Consider the following 15,685-nt stretch of genomic DNA (forward strand, 5'->3'; position numbering starts at 1 on the left):
CCCCCTCTTAGTCCTTTACAATCTTAAAGACAATAAAATGTGATGAAAAAGTCTTTGTGGTGAATCCCAAGACTAGCATATCCCCAAGGCAATGTGGTTAGCGCAAAACCAAGAAAAGCATTTAACTCTGCAGATATAGTCCGTTCCTTTCAGTGACTGAATGCAAGCCTATTAAAAAGTAATCTTAAAATAACAATAATAACAATAATAACAATAATAACAATAATAACAATAATAACAATAATAACAATAATAACAATAATAACAATAATAATAAATAATAATAAATAATAATAAAGACCCAAACGCGCTAGGCAGAGATTTGGGCAGGTAAGTTCTCTGAAGAGTCCCCCTGCACGCAGCAGGTTTTGTCGCCGGGCCCTGGGTGCTGACAGCTGGATCCCACCTAGGACCACACAGGCGCTGAGGACACAGCTGCCGTCACACCTCCCATTTAAAAAAAAAATTACAATAAAAATTTTTTTTTAAATAAAAAAATAAAATAAATAAAATATTTTTTTTTTTTTTTAAATGGAGTTGCTGGAGCTCTTGCTGCCGAGGACAGCGCGGGGAGCCGCTCCTGGGGTTGGCCCCAGGTGAGAGCCGTTGTCCCGGCGGGACGGAGGGAAGGAAGAACGGGGAGGGGGGTGTGTCCTCCCCCCTCTGCCCCTTGGGCGGGCCGGGGGGAGCTGAGTGGATGGAGCCCGCGTCAGTCAGGGGCAAGGGCGAGGCCGGCGCTGGGGGATGGCGGCCCCCGCTCGGCGCTGGGGCTGCAGTTGTGGAGGAGCGGCGGCACCATGCGGGCGACCGCCAGGGTAGGGGCGGCGGGTGCGGGTTTGGAGGGTGGGGGAAGGCACCTGCCCCCCGCGATGGGGCACGGGCTGAGGCGGGAGGGGTTGCGGCTGCGGCGGCGAGCCCGCCGGTCCCCGCGGCTGTTTGGGTTCATGTGCTTCGTTCCAGGACGCGGTGGGCATCTTCTGCCTGGTTTCCGTGGCGGCCGCGCTGGAGTTCAAGTACCACCACGCCGAGGAGCTGGAGGCGTACCTGAAGGGGGTCCATGACGCCTACTCCTCCTTCACGCACTTGCACAGCATCGGGCGCTCGGTGGAAGGTAGGAGGTGGTGGCGGGGGGTGGAAGCGAAGTCTTTCTGGTTTATTGAAGTCGGGACGAACGCGGGTAAGAGCGGCTGCGGTGCCGTTCGGTGCGCGCTTGCGGGCGGCGGGGCTGCTCTCGCTGGTCGCCCAGTGCCGGGTGCCTCTGTGCTCACATCTCTGTCAAAGTTTCCTCTTTCTCTTGCTTAAGCGTGAATAACAAACTCTAATGGCACGTATGACGCTTCAGCTAGGGGCGAAGTCCTCCCAATACCTTTTTTTTTTTTTTTTTTTTTTTTCCTGAGAATTCGAAACCTTCTTAGTGGTGATTGCAGAAACAGAGCTGTCTTCAAAGAGCTTAAAATCCGTGGTACCCCATCTGCTAAGTGCCCGTTCTAGGTGGGGCTGGAATAGGAGTGTGTGTTTTCGAACTCGTGGGTATGTTAAAAATATCTTCTTTTTTTTTTTTTTTGGCTTTACCTATTATTCCAGTAAATCTGGACTGACTAGAAAAAAGATTTCGAATTCCATACTGATACAAGATCTTCTGTTTTAAATGAAGAACGGGGTTTCAGTCTCAAACCCTATAGGAAAATATATTGAAATCAGTAATCACCTTCCTGACCTTATAGACATTTGAATGTATCTCTCTCTGACCAGTACTTTCTTACAATACATTTATAGAAAAAGGTCTATTTCATTTGTTTAAAGATATTAGAGAGTTTAGTGCTTATTAGCATATAAATAATATACATTTCTCTAGTTTTAAGAAAAAAAATCTTAAGTATATTTTGGAAAATTAATTTGCTTTGGTAAGAGGCATCAGACTGGATAGAGAAGTTCTTTCTTTAGAAACAGAATCTGTTCTTCTAATCCCATTTCATGCCATTAAATGAGAGTTGTAGCATCTGTTATCAAATCTATGCTTGTGTTTAAAAAAAAATCTACAGCCTTCTGAGTAGATAATAATGAAGGATGCTAGTAGTTTCATTTCATACCTCATGCTAGTAGTTTATTTTCATACCTGCTTCATTGTGTTACGATGTGTGTCTTTGGAATACTTGTGTTTTTCCAGGACATAAATTACAGTTGAAAAGAATGTTCTGTTTCAGTGAGATATCGAACAGCTGTCATGTTGCTATGGATATGGCATCTTGTCTCAGTGCATGTCTGTGTTAATTTTTTAGAAAGTCTCTTCTTGTGGGAAGAATCAAACTGGACAAGGAATCTTAAAGTTATTTAAGTTGTATTGTTCTTGGTTTTGTCAAAGGCATAATCATGTTAGATTATGTTATTCATCCACACAAGAGAAGTCTAGTCCATTTGAGTACCATTTCCTCCAGGCCAAACTACCAATTATCCACATCCTCATTTTCCTACCTTAAGGGGACTAAGTCCTATCATTAAAATATTAGCTAGATTCTAACATCTCTGGCGTGAAGTCTGGCTTATCTTCATGCAGGTAGGACAAAGCCTTTCATCTAACCGTAGAGATTGAAATTTTGGGTTTACATCTCTAGATGTATGAAAGTTGATAACATGAAGTAGAGTTCCATTGGCATGAAAACTGGAAATGCACCATCTCTTGATTGTGATTGAGCAATGCACTGAAACTTTATTCAGATTTTGGTATATTGCCTTCTGCTTTGCCAACTGTGTGAGAGAAGAGGATTATGTGGGCTCTCCCTTGTTCTGCCAGTTATACATTATGATTCACAAAAAGGCAATCATCACGCTTTTTGCATGTCCTGTGTGCCTGCAGCATTCTGCTGAATGGAATAGGTGGGCAGTGGAAACTTTCTCAGTGCCATATAAAGCAGAATGGCAGGGAAAAAATGTTTAGTGCTCCTCTATCTCTATTCTTTTTTTTCTAAATGTTAAGAGATTTCTACCTCTGTTAAGAAACATACTTTTAGAATCCCCTGAAATATGGTAGAGGATGGCACTAAATTAGAGTCACTCTTTTTTTTTTTTTTTTTTTTTTTTTCCCCTCAGACTTTTAGAAAGTTTTGTGACAACAGTGGTTATATAACATTTGTGAATATGAAGTTTCCATTTTGGTCAATGGGCTGAAGTTCTATTCCTCTTCGATAAACTGACAAAAATGTGTGTACGCACATGCACGTGTGCTTACTTGTGTGGATTTACTAGTGTTGTCCCACTACCAGTTAGCTAACTGTGTTAACAAAATGTATTTATCAATGATGAGAAACAGAAATTAATTTAAACATTATAAAATTGAGATCAGTGTGATGTAACTTTTCTAATAAGCTGTTGACATTCCTGATGTGGAAATTGTGGATAATAAATACAAAATCCTATGAATCAGAGTGGTGGCTATAAAGCCACCAGACATAACTTTACTGTTATCATGAATGGCTGTTGTTCCCATGTTATTCTTAAATCTAATCTAGGTTTTACTCTAATTTTATCTAATAATCTAGTATTATATACTACTGTCTAGACTTGCGTTATGAAGAACGTGAAGCAAAGGCTTGACTTTTGGTTGGCGTGCATGGACCTGGAGCTCTGCGAGGGTATAGAATCCACTCTTGGAAGCCCAAATGTGGAGGGTGATAGGGACCTCTGTATTACCACTTCAGAAAGTGATTGCATGTAGATCTTTAACAGAAATATCTGAACGCTCTACGTGTTAGAAACCTCATGTGCTCCAGGCAGATCATAAAGTAATTTAGGTCTGGAGGCCATCTAGTTTGAGCTCGTGTTCAAAGCAAGGCTAACTTGAAAGTTAGATTATGATGCTCTGGGTACTTTCCACCCAAGTTTTGAATATCTGCAAGGATGGAGATTCTACACAGTCTCTGGATAGCTGATTCACTGCTCAACTGCCTTTGTTGTTCAAAATTGGGTTTTTTTGCATCCAATTAGAGTTTCCCTTGCTATGAATTGTTACCTGCCCTTTTGCTGTGTATGTCTAAGAAGGGTCTGGCTCTGTCTTCTCTGTAATGTCCCTTCAGGTAGTGGAAGGTTGTAGCTGTATCATCCTCTAGGTTAAACAAACCAACCTCCCCGAACCTCTCCTCAGATGCAGCGTGATCATCTCAGTGGACCTCCACGGGACTTAAGTGTGGTGGTGTTTCTTTTGCATTAGGTAACCCATCGCTGGACACACTACTCCAGATGTAGCTTTACTAACATTGAGTGGAGGATAATATTTTCCCTCAAGCTGCTGGCCTATGTTCTTGCTGATGCGGCCCAGCATACAGGTTGCCTTTTCTGCTGCGAGAGCACACTACTGACTCACATTTATCTTGTCCACCTGGACATTCCTCCCATGCCCTGCAACCCTCAGGTTGCAGAACTGCAACCTAGTTAGTCTGCAGCCTGTACAAGCATGTGGTTATCTTCTTGGGCTGATAATCGCAATGTGGGGTTCTTCTGTTCCAGGTACAGGACTGTACATTTGCCTTTGTCAAACTTCATGAGTTTTCTGTTGACAAATTCCTTCAACTTGTCAAGGCCCCTCTGAATGGCAGCCCTGGCCCTGATAAGATGTTAAACCAATATCAGCTTCAGTATTGGCCCCTGAGGAATGCTGCTAATCATTTGTTGTCACTTAAACCACCAATTGTGCAGTCTCACCAGCTTCTGACCTCTTGTGGTGGGTTGACCCTGGCTGGACACCAAGTGCTCACCAAAACCACTCTATCACTCCCTTCCTCAGCTGGACAGGGGAGAAAAAATATAACAAAAGGCTCGTGGGTAGAGATAAGGATAGGGAGAGATCACAGGGTTTCCATAGGCTGGTGGATAGGTGGATCTCTCCTCCAGCGCCTGGAGCAGCTCTCCCTCTCCTTCTCTGACCTTAGTGTCTGCAGAATTGTTGCTCTCACATATTCTCATTTTTCTCTCCAGCTGCAGTTGCTGTCGCGCAGCAACATTTTTCCCCTTCTTAAATATGCTACCCCAGAGGTGCTACCACTGTTTACTGATGGGCTCAGCTTTGGCCAGTGGTGGGTCCATCTTGGAGCTGTCTGCCATTGGCTCTATCAGACATAGCGGAAGCTTCTAGCAGCTTTTCACACAAACCACCACTGTAGCTCTCCTGCTACCAAAACCTTACCATGCAAACTCAGTACGCCTCACTGTAGTCTGCTCATCTAATCTATATGTTCCCAGCTTGTTTACAAAGATATTATGAGGGTGACTGAGCACTGGAACAGGCTGCTCATGGAGGCTGGGGAGCCTCCATCCTTGGAGGTACTCAAAACCTGTCTAGGCACAGTCCTGGGTGACTGGTTTTAGGTGGCCCTGCTTGACTGGGGGGGTTGGACCAGGCAGCCTCCAGAGGTCCATTTGAACTGAGTCTGTGGTTCTGTTGAAAGCCTTGCTAACGTCAAAGCTAAAGAAATAAAGTGCTTTCCTCTTTTTCACTAAGACAGTGATTTTTGCATAAAAGGTAAGCAGTCAAGTATGATTTGTCACAGATAGATATCAGGTGAGATTTACAAAGTGTGTTTAGTTGATGTATGTAGACTACAACAGCAAGGTACACAACAGAACTAGTACTAAGAGCACCAGTGGAAAACAAACTAAAAGACGGTTAATCTGTTTTGTGGTGGTTTACACCATCATATGGAAATTAACCACCCCTTTGCTGGATTACTGGGAACACTTCTGCCAGATTATGGGCAAGAATGTATTCTAGACTGGCAATGGCCTGTTCATTCTCCAGGTCTGTACATTTAGAAGCCATGATATTTAGTTATGCATCTCATCTGCTAAGTTATTATCCATAAACAAGGGGAGAAGGAAGCTGAAAAAGATGTAGCACATTGGCTGAAAAACTGAGTGTTATCTGTTTGGTCTAATTTAGTAGGTAACCTCAAATCCCTCAAGATTTGTGATTTGTAGTTCGTGAAAGACCTGATATGGTCTTATAAGCAGGTAGGCAGAGGTGTGTTGTTGCCCAGAAAATACATTGATTCTTTTATATTTTTTCAGGTGTATTGTTGAATAAGCTAGTAAAAGATCTTTGGCAGGAGCTCTGTTTCTAATATGCACAATATCCAACCTCAGTACGGTATGTGTACTGTATAATAATAGAGAAGGCTGCAGAGCTGCAACAGTCTGGAGATCAGGACCTTGTGTAATATATTAACTTGTCCTGCCTAATGCCAGCCTAGTGAAAAACAGACAGACTCTTCAGCAAGCAAATATTACAGTGTGCATTACCAAAAAGAGAATATTTGATGTATTTGTATGATCTGTGGCTTTTCATTGTTCAAGATATCCTGGTGTTATTCTTATATGAAAAGAAAATGTGTGGTGGGATGGGCTTCTCATAGATAGACCTGATGACCTTTTTAGGAGAACAAAGGCAAACAACCTTAAAAGGGGTGAGTGGCTTTTGTAGTAGAGCCACACTCTTTTCAGACACACTCTGGACTCAGATAAAGTGATAGCATGTCAACTACAGCTTGTTTTAGATCTAGCTTTTCAGGAGGCCAGTCTGTATTTTTAGAATTCCAGTTAAATTAGAACAGGTGTAAACATCATCCTTAGGCCAGATTCTGCTCACTGAGCAAAAAGTTGTGTATTTTTCAAGCACCTTTGACTTTACCTACTGAAGAGCTTCAAAGTTAACTTAAAGGATTAACGTCTCTTTGACAGATTCTGTCATTGGAGAGGCAAAAGGCAAAGCAAAACAAACTGAGTAGATTTCATCGTAGTTTCATTAGAAATTTTCAGAAATCGCTTCTTGCAAAAGAGCTGTCCTGAAAGCTTTTCTAGGTGAGAAATATGTGGCTTAATCATCCTGTTCTGCTGCTTACTATTCAATTGCTTTCTCTGTTGCCCTTGAACTGGCACATCCCATCCATTAATCTTAAGCACTTTGCTAACTTTCACTAGTCCACCCCAAAAAATCTCACTTATTAGCCTTCTGTTATCCCTGCTCTACGAAGAGAGAAGCTGGTTTGGTTTTAAAGTTCATGCAGGACTTCCACATGGCTGTGTGCATGGAGGGTACTCTGTACTACAGGGAAGGTGTGCTCAGCAGAGCTCACAGCAGGCCAGGTTTCCCAGTGGCTCAGATGAGGTGCCTGTTGGAGCTCATTATGTCTCCTTCCTGCCTGCATTCATGGGTTTCCCTCCTTGGAAACCAGAAAGGACCGGCACATGCCCAGGTTTCTATCTCATCCAGGTTTCCATCTCTCAAACGGCTGTGACTTCAGCAAAAAGATGCACTAGGGCAGGGGTGTCAAACTCGTTCTCACCAGGTCCACATCATCCTCACGGTTGCCTTCAAAGGGCTGAACGTAATTTTAGCACTGTATAAATATAGGAGTAGTTACACCCCTGCACTTGGAATTAGGAGTTGGGTAGTGCAGTAGGAAGTGTACACGTGCCTGGTGCTGGGGTTAATAGAGAACCTAGGCAATTAACTTGTCCTTGACATCATTTTGTACAAACATCAGTGGAACAAGTGCTCAAGAGATGCCAAAGATCAGTTTAAATCTCCTGACTTTTCTGAGACAGCATGATTGATACTTTAAAGCGTGTAGGGGAGGCTATTGAACAGGGGAGTGCTAACTTCAGGTTCATTGCACTCCACTGAAAATATTTTAATACCAAAAGACCAGATATTGTACTTGTCTATATATTGATAATTTGTGTTTTCAGATGAAAAATGATGTCTACCTGGGGAAAAAAAGGAACTTATTTTCAGACATTGCTTGTAATATAGAGCGGAAGGAGCCTGGGTTACTACCACCCATAGTAAAATGCACTGTAATTTTATTGAATTTACATTAAAACCCCTTATATTCTGGATGTTTTCACTTTGTTTAAAATACTAGAAAACAAGTTTTACTGCTGGAGAAAAGAAAAACTGAAATAGATGCCCATAAAATGTTTGTACTCTACTAGAATTGTTCTTATCAGGTTAATTTCAGGGGTCTTGGCACTGTACAAAAATAGAATGAGAAGATCATACATAGCCAAGTGTACTTAGAGGTAAGTTTCTCATGTTACCTATTATTAAATGTTTTTACAAACTGAATGCGAGTACCAGTGCATTTTAAATAAGAGGGAAGGGGGGAAAAAAGGTGATAAAGATGCCTCTTTTTGTCTTGAATTAAAAAAACTGTCTAGAGGAAAATCCACAGGGAATGTGTTTAAAGAGAATATTGCAGTCATTTTTCTTGTAGTTACATGATGTGAGGTATGTTTGTGTAGAACACTATTACCTTCTGTTTGTTACATTTGAGTGACTGCTGCAAATGGCTTTCCTCCTGTCTCCAATCCCTGATAATGTCTTGCCTTCCCTTCCCTCCTCCTCATCTCCCACCCCACAAATCTCCTTAGTATGGCATGTGTAGATAATATAAGCATTGAGATTTTCAATGTTCATTTTTAGAAACAGGAGCGACATTTCCCACTCTGAGGGCCTCATGTAAAGCGTAGTGAAGTCACTTGGCTCAAGTCCAGAGTTTCATTAAAAAATGGACATTCTAAAACTTATCGTGGTAGTTAAACTTTTACCCATTCTTGCCTGCTTGTCTTCTGAAATTTTTTTTCCCCTTATGTGCCCTTTGCTCTTTTCCTTCTTAATCATCTTTGTTCTAGTCTTTTTCATTTGTCCTTGTCTAGTGGCACATACATCACTAGTACTTGTGGCATATAAATGTAGGTTAATAAGAGTCTAGGTAGGTTTATATGTTCATTTTATTATTGAAAAAGTGTTTGGGTTCATGGATGGGCTTGGTCTTAACAGCCTTGTAAGCTCTGTTTGCAGCATGTTATGTGAGTCACTATGATGGGAAGGGGAAAAAAAAACAGAGGAGGAAGACTGGCTCCTTCAGGGTTTATGTAGTCAAGGCTAAACCGTGACTTTAAAAACAAGAAGAACTAGCCTGTATTTTTAAAAGTCTTCGGCTTCCAACTGAGCTTTGCTCTAAACCATGTGCTTAAATAGAACTCACTGTTACAGCATTAGATTTAACTTCTAAGTCCATTTGTCCTAACTGAAGCTAAAAAGACTTTAAATGTTGAAACACACTTTCATATTTCATCTGACTGCCTCCTCTAACAATTTAGTTACCAGAATTAGTTTAAATGTGAATACTGTGTATGTCTACTTCTAGGAGAAAAGTCATAGCACTTCTACCATCTGCAACAAGTAGTTTGACTACTGTGATGTGACAGAGGTTTGTGTGCAATTGGTCTCCTGACAGCCAAGTACTAAGATTTTTGTCTGATGACAACACGACTTAACATCGCTTTCCTGTCAGTATGGTTAGGGTTTTTATGCAAATAACATATAAAAAGTATATAGGTTGGTCAGCATCAGATGCTTTAAATATTGGTAAGTTAAGACATTACTCTTAGAGATGCAGTGACTCACTGACTCTGAGCATGCTCTTGAAAGTAAAATAATTTGCTTAAATCTTCTCTTCTTTATGCTTGCTGTGAATTGGTCAATAGTCTTTGTATTGCCACCTATGCTATCTCCTACACTTAAAATAATAATGAAAGTGTATGCATGTATTTGTATGTTACATAGTTTTCTTTTACATATGTGCAAACACACACACAACAGTTATTGCAGAAAATCTTGTGGAAAGGTTTTTTCTGTGAAAGCTGCCATACCACAGGTTTCTGTCCCAGCCTGGAGAAAAAAAAAATTCAAGCAACTCTTTGAAGGGCACCTATCCTAGCAACATAGATCAAACACTTCTCGTAAAAGAACTGTTATCTAGTACTGGAGTCTTTATGTTGTAACTTTGAAATGGAAAGATCTGATCTATTTAGAAATAGTCCCCTGTTCATGTGAGCAGCATATGTTTAAAACCCGCGTTGTGGGAAAAAATTTCTTCTCTCCTGCCTTTGCTCTGCCCCTTGCTTTGTAGTTGTCCACTTGCAGCATATGTTTGTCAAGCTCTTCTTCAGAGCAGCAGAGGTCTGAAGCCATCCTGCTTTCCCTCAGCAAGACTTTTCAGCTTTCCGTGTTAGTTTAGAAGTAGACAGAATTGACAACTGGATATCATAATTCACACCAGTGAAGTTAGCAATTCTAGGGAGCTTGTGTAATGTATAATCAGCAATTGAAGCTGGTGGGTGGAGTTTGATTCTTGTCTGTCTCAATCTCCTTTAGCTGGTGTTGAGAAAATAAATACGTAGATGTTTTTTAAAAAAACAACCAAACACAAAACCACAGAGCTCAGAATACCAACAATGGTGCACTATGGACAGATGAATTACTGGAGTTTTCCCCCCTCATTTAGAGGATTCTGCTTTTTGGAGAATAGTACATACATTTTTAGCCATGTCAATAAGAAGTGTGATCTTGAAAAATACCTTGTGGTCCTTTGTATGGCTTATAACTATCTGATAATTTAACTGTAATTTATAGTCTGCTGACTGCAAGGGGCAAATTAAACCTGTACTCTGACTTCAAGTAACTTTTTATATGTAACTCAGTGTTGACTTGTACTGGTCCTAAATAAGTATTTGCTTCCTCAGACTGCTATTTTTTCAGATGCTGTAGAGTAGCACACCAAGAGAAAGAGATTCTGTAGTAAAGAAAAAAAGAAAACATAATCATTAATCGAGAGATGGATGTCAATTAAGGGTCTTCTACCACCAGATTAGGTTTGTTTATTAGCCTGTCACAACCTGTATTTGCTAGTCTTTTGGTCTAGCTACAGGGCTTATATTTCCCTAGGAATAGGGAAAATTGAGTGAACATTGACGGTAATGATCAGTGATGGGGGTGGAATTGCCCTTTCAGTACAATGGTCTTAATTTTTAAACAAATTCTAATCACAGACTTAGTGAAAAAGAAATAAAACTCTGATCCTATGCCCGTGTGTTACCCAGATGGTCAGTCTATCTGCATTCTCCTTTTGAGAATTCTGCATTCTCCTTGTTGCTCAGTAACACATGCCACCTACCTCACTTCAGGGGATGAGGCTTTTTAGTAGAAAAGTGTTTCTAGCAGCTTTTTATTCACGTCCCACAAAAAGAGGAGAGCAATGCACCATGCGTCCCTTCTGGATGGCCTTTCTGTCTAAGACCTCTGGCTGTAGATCCTTGGAGCTACCAATGTTGCTGATTCTCAGGGCTGCCTAATTAAAGCTTTTCTGTATGTAGCTATGGTATGGCATATTATGTTCAGCTAGTTCACATAAGTACAAATGGATACCTACTCATAATACATTAATTACTTTGTAGGCAAGATGTGACTTCTTACCCTGAAGCATTTGTTCCTTAGGCAGTTGTTCTATTCATGACTTTGCATAGAAGAGAGATTTAGATCTTTTTCTTTAAGGCTGTTTGGTTTGTTTGTTTGTTTTTGTTTTTTGGGGGGGAGGGTGTTTGTTTGGTTTTGGGGTTTTTTTGCTTTGAATGAAAGCTGGATATGCATATGATTGCTAGTTCTACTTTCAAATTTTTTTTTATGAATTAGGTAACCACTAGAGATGAAACAAATAATGCATAGGTCTGGATGTAGTTCTCTTCCCCTCCCAGCTGAGATACTACCCTCTACCCAAAAACTGCTCCACTTCTGGCACAGTAACTCTTATAATCTATACAGCGGTTCAGATGTGAGAAAAAGTTTAGAGGATGCTTCTAAGCAGATGATTCCGCAGCTTGATATGTAGGGCTGACTTGTTGTGGGAAAGGTCAGTTCATGGCAGCTGGAGTTATTTAATTAAATGACTGTAGCTGTTGTGTAACACGCCGACCTCACAGTGGATTTAGGACAGTTGAGTTACATTTCCTGTTTGTTCTGAGCCAATTGTTCTACATCCATGGGTCCTGCAGTTACCTGGGGCATCAAAGCAGAGCTTGATCAGGTCTGCAAAAGTAACATTTGTAATACAGTTAAAATAAAAACAAACTGTGTCCTCAGTAAGAAATGTAGTCCTACTGTATCAATTCAAAAGTCCAGTCTGGCCTGGTGTTCTTTTTTTCCAGTAATTGCTAGAGAAAATCTAGGAATAGGGTAGGCACAGAATGATACTTACTCAGTAGCACTTCCAGCAATGTGCAACCTGACTGTTTCTGACAAAGCATTTTTCCTAATCGTGGTGGATCTAAAGTAGGTTAAGTACAAAGGTTGCTTTGATGCACAATTGCATTAAGCTGATCTCAAAATCCAAGAGGAAACAAAGACCACCTAGAACGTGTTTCTTAAAGAGATAAAAGACTGAGTTACTCTGTGGATAGTAACACTGCCAGAATTTTAGCTCCTTGTAGTGCTGTTGCCTTTCCTAAAAGGCAGTTCCTGATGTTTCTAAGGAGACATTTTATTACCCATTTTGAGAGAGAATCTGGAAGGAACCAGTCAAACTAATGTAGTTTGTTAACTAAACCAGAGACAGATGATGATGATAAGAATTGGATTATTTTTAAAAAGTTAATCTATTTTGCGTTTTTTTCTTATCTAGCCAGGTAAAAAAAAAAAAAAAGGTGGTGGGGTGGGGACGCAAAAGAAAGCAGCTCACTCTCTGAATTTGTGGGGCTCTCTTGCCAGTGTTGAGGTGTGTATTGTTTGGGGCTTCCTATCCTTAAAGATAATGTAATGTCTGGGATCTGCCAAGGATGTTTACAGGATATGCATAGCAGGTTTCCTGATGAGGCATTTTAATGCACTTTAACTCTCAAAGTGCACCAGCAGCTTCTCAGCCATGAAGGAGCAACAACCTGTAGTCTTCTCTTGGTTTTCTACTCCCTCCCTTGACTTCAGGTGGCACAAATAGTTTTGGCCTCCTCTGCCTCTGGTGGTAAAAGGGCAGGCCAAATAAAACTGTTGAATCCGGATAAATTGCACTTGAACAAACCATCCCCATCTTTTTGCCTGGCTTGCATTATAAGCGATCACTTTGCTCATGATGATCCCACGGTACCGCTGTGGATGAATAATTTTTCTTTATGCATACAATAGCTTTTCTGAAAATTACTGGATGCATACCAGTCTCGCATCTTTCTCAGAAAATAAGCATGCTTTTTTAGAACTAGGTTTAAAAACCTTGTGGTAATAGAAATAAGAGTTGGTGAAAAGGAAAAATAGTCTGTTTGGTTTCTGGGAGTGAACATAAAACTAGTTAGTGCAAATAGTGGCGAATGCCTGTTCAGGCTAATTCCATGTGTTTGTAGTGCTTCTTCTCAGCGAACAATACTGAATAAGGGTGGTGTATATTAATTTAAAAACGGTATTCTCCTCTGGGTTGTTTTTGTTCGAACTTTTAAAATTTATTTTTATTTCTTGATTTGTTCATGTAAACCATAAGGTGCTGTTGTAGAGACTATGCTCTGGATTGGCAATTTTTCATGTTTTTGTGTATAAAGAGTGTGCTCAGCTTGATTATGAAAACTGGAAATAGTACAGCACGAGTCATGTATACATGGGAAAGAAAGGGTTGTCATTCTCATAAGACACAAGTCCTGTGAAAGTGTTTAAAGCAGCTATAGATGTCCCAATCAACCAATGATTTGTAAACCTTTAGGAAGATAAGTAAGTACATGAAACATGAACTGTTTTGACTTCTTTCCCTTCCCAAGTGCTTTGGTTACAAATAAACTGTATCTAGATTTTTGGAGTCATTGGTTATTCCTACAGTTCTGCTTATAAGGTACTGACTCTAAATTGGATTGGCTTGTATAATATATGGAAGTAGACATGTGCTTATTAAATCGTGGGAAATTTACTTTTATTTATTTTTTGCCTTGAGAGACAGGTAACCTTACGCCTGTAATAAGGGATACATGAGAAGGGACCAGAAGTATTAAGTAGTGGCCCCAGCATAGCAACTACATCAGCAGTAGTGCATCTGTTGCTGAAACATTCTGGTCCTTTGTATCTCAAGAAATATCACAAATTGGCTGAGATGAAACTGTCTGTATTAGCACTCAGAAAGCTGACAGGTGGAAACACAGGGCACAGGATAGTCCTAACACCTTGAAATAAAATTTAAAATTGCTGCACAGGTACTGTACCAATTGATCTCCCTTGCTGTTATCTTCAAGCAAGCATTTGCATCCTTATCAATGGTTTTTACTCCTTCCAACATCTTATTAAGAACAGTGTGGTTAGATTAGTTCTTGTTAAGTATGACCACTTTTACAGTCTCTCCATTAAGCAGGATACTTGGGGAAACAAAACAAGTAGTAAAAAAACTTGAGAAAACAAAATAAGTAGTAAAAACCAAGTGGTGAAACCTTTGCTTCCCTCCCCAAATAAGAAGCGCTATCACTGTGGTGTGAGGGTGGCAACGGTAAGATCTGCAGTCTAATGTTACCTTGGGTTCTTTTGATGTGTTCTGCTTACCTATGCACCATGCTGAATTTTGCCAGATATGCCTTGTTAACATATGTGATTGATCTGAATCTTTTTAATCCTTCAAAATACCATGAAGAATTTCTTATATTCAAAGTGCCCTAGCTCTTCTTGGGATATCAACTTCGTTCATTACTACTGCTAATACATGCGAAGTCGTCAGATAATTCTTTGTGTCTCAGTGGACCATGAGAACATAGCATGAGCACTGAAAGTGAGGATAAGCTCTCACAAGAGAGTCTGATGTACTACAGTTTTTCATACAGATGTCTATGTGATCCCAGCTTCAGGTACATAGGTTATTCTGAGTGTAAACTAGACAGAGTATCTGTTTTCTGAGTCGAGGCAGCTGCCTTTTTTGGCTGGTAATTTACAAAATTTATATCCCCAAAGGATACATTTGTATTACTTACCATAATCTGGAGGGTGCTTTACTCAACAGTCTGGCTAGATTAAACTCACGTATTTGTTCATGTTTGTAAGGCTATTTCTGCAATGCTACTACAACAGTCATTCTGATTAAACATTTCTGTTTATATAAGTAACATGTCAGTAACTCAAATTCTGTTAGAATTCGAATCAAGCTGCGTGTGCCTTTGAGCCCTTGTAGAAGACAAGTTCCAAAATAGCTTTAGATTTTCCATCTTGAACTGACGATGGTAAATCAGAGTACCATAGGGCAAGGATGCTGCTGATTCTTGCTTAGCAAAAGGGAATTCCTCCTGGAGTTCTTCATTAGCTGTGGTAGTGTTTTGCTGGAAGACAGTGTTGTCCCACAGTTATGGAGAAACTAACACTTTGTCTTTATACTGAAGCTTGGAAGTACAATACTAAGTTAGATAAGCATTTAATGTTTTTTATATTTCCATCTTTTTGCTTATGTGTGTGCACATAGCTGTCAATTGTACTCTTGTGTTACACACTGGTACTACTGAGCTTTGCAGGGAATGCAAGTACAGATCAGAAAAATTAAAAGCTGAAGAATGGTTTGTGTTAGCACAATAACAGATTCACTATGAACATGATTTAAAAGTTAGAAGAGATAAAGCCTCTCTCTTCCTGGAAGATTAGAAACTTTATGTGGTAATAAGCATAGTCTGACTTAGTCTCAGAAAACGGGTGTCAGATGCATCTGGGAAAATACCCTGACGTAGTTCTGAAATAAAAAGAAAACTGTAAAGATGTCTTAGTATCTTGTATGGTAACAATTAACCTAGATTTACACTAGTATTACAGGTAGCCATTAAGGATGGATTATCCCAAGACATAACAGAGTATGTTGCCAAA

At 40.2% G+C, this 15,685-nt stretch overlaps 1 protein-coding gene across 2 annotated transcripts in view; it reads left to right on the plus strand.

Moving 5' to 3' along the window:
* Positions 1-730: 730 nt before the first annotated feature.
* The window catches only part of CPM (carboxypeptidase M), a 36,459-nt gene continuing 21,504 nt past the window's right edge, over positions 731-15,685 (plus strand). Inside the window, exons 1-2 of one of the 2 annotated variants that reach the window (XM_065652059.1) lie at positions 731-815; positions 961-1,111. In XM_065652059.1, the coding sequence (XP_065508131.1) occupies positions 798-815; positions 961-1,111 (169 nt within the window). In that variant the 5' untranslated portion in view covers positions 731-797. Of the gene's footprint in view, positions 816-960; positions 1,112-15,685 lie in introns of those variants that run through there. The other variant, XM_065652141.1, reaches the window with a different exon arrangement.

This window comes from Caloenas nicobarica, chromosome 1 (genome assembly GCF_036013445.1).
Source record: "Caloenas nicobarica isolate bCalNic1 chromosome 1, bCalNic1.hap1, whole genome shotgun sequence".
NCBI lineage: Eukaryota > Metazoa > Chordata > Aves > Columbiformes > Columbidae > Caloenas > Caloenas nicobarica.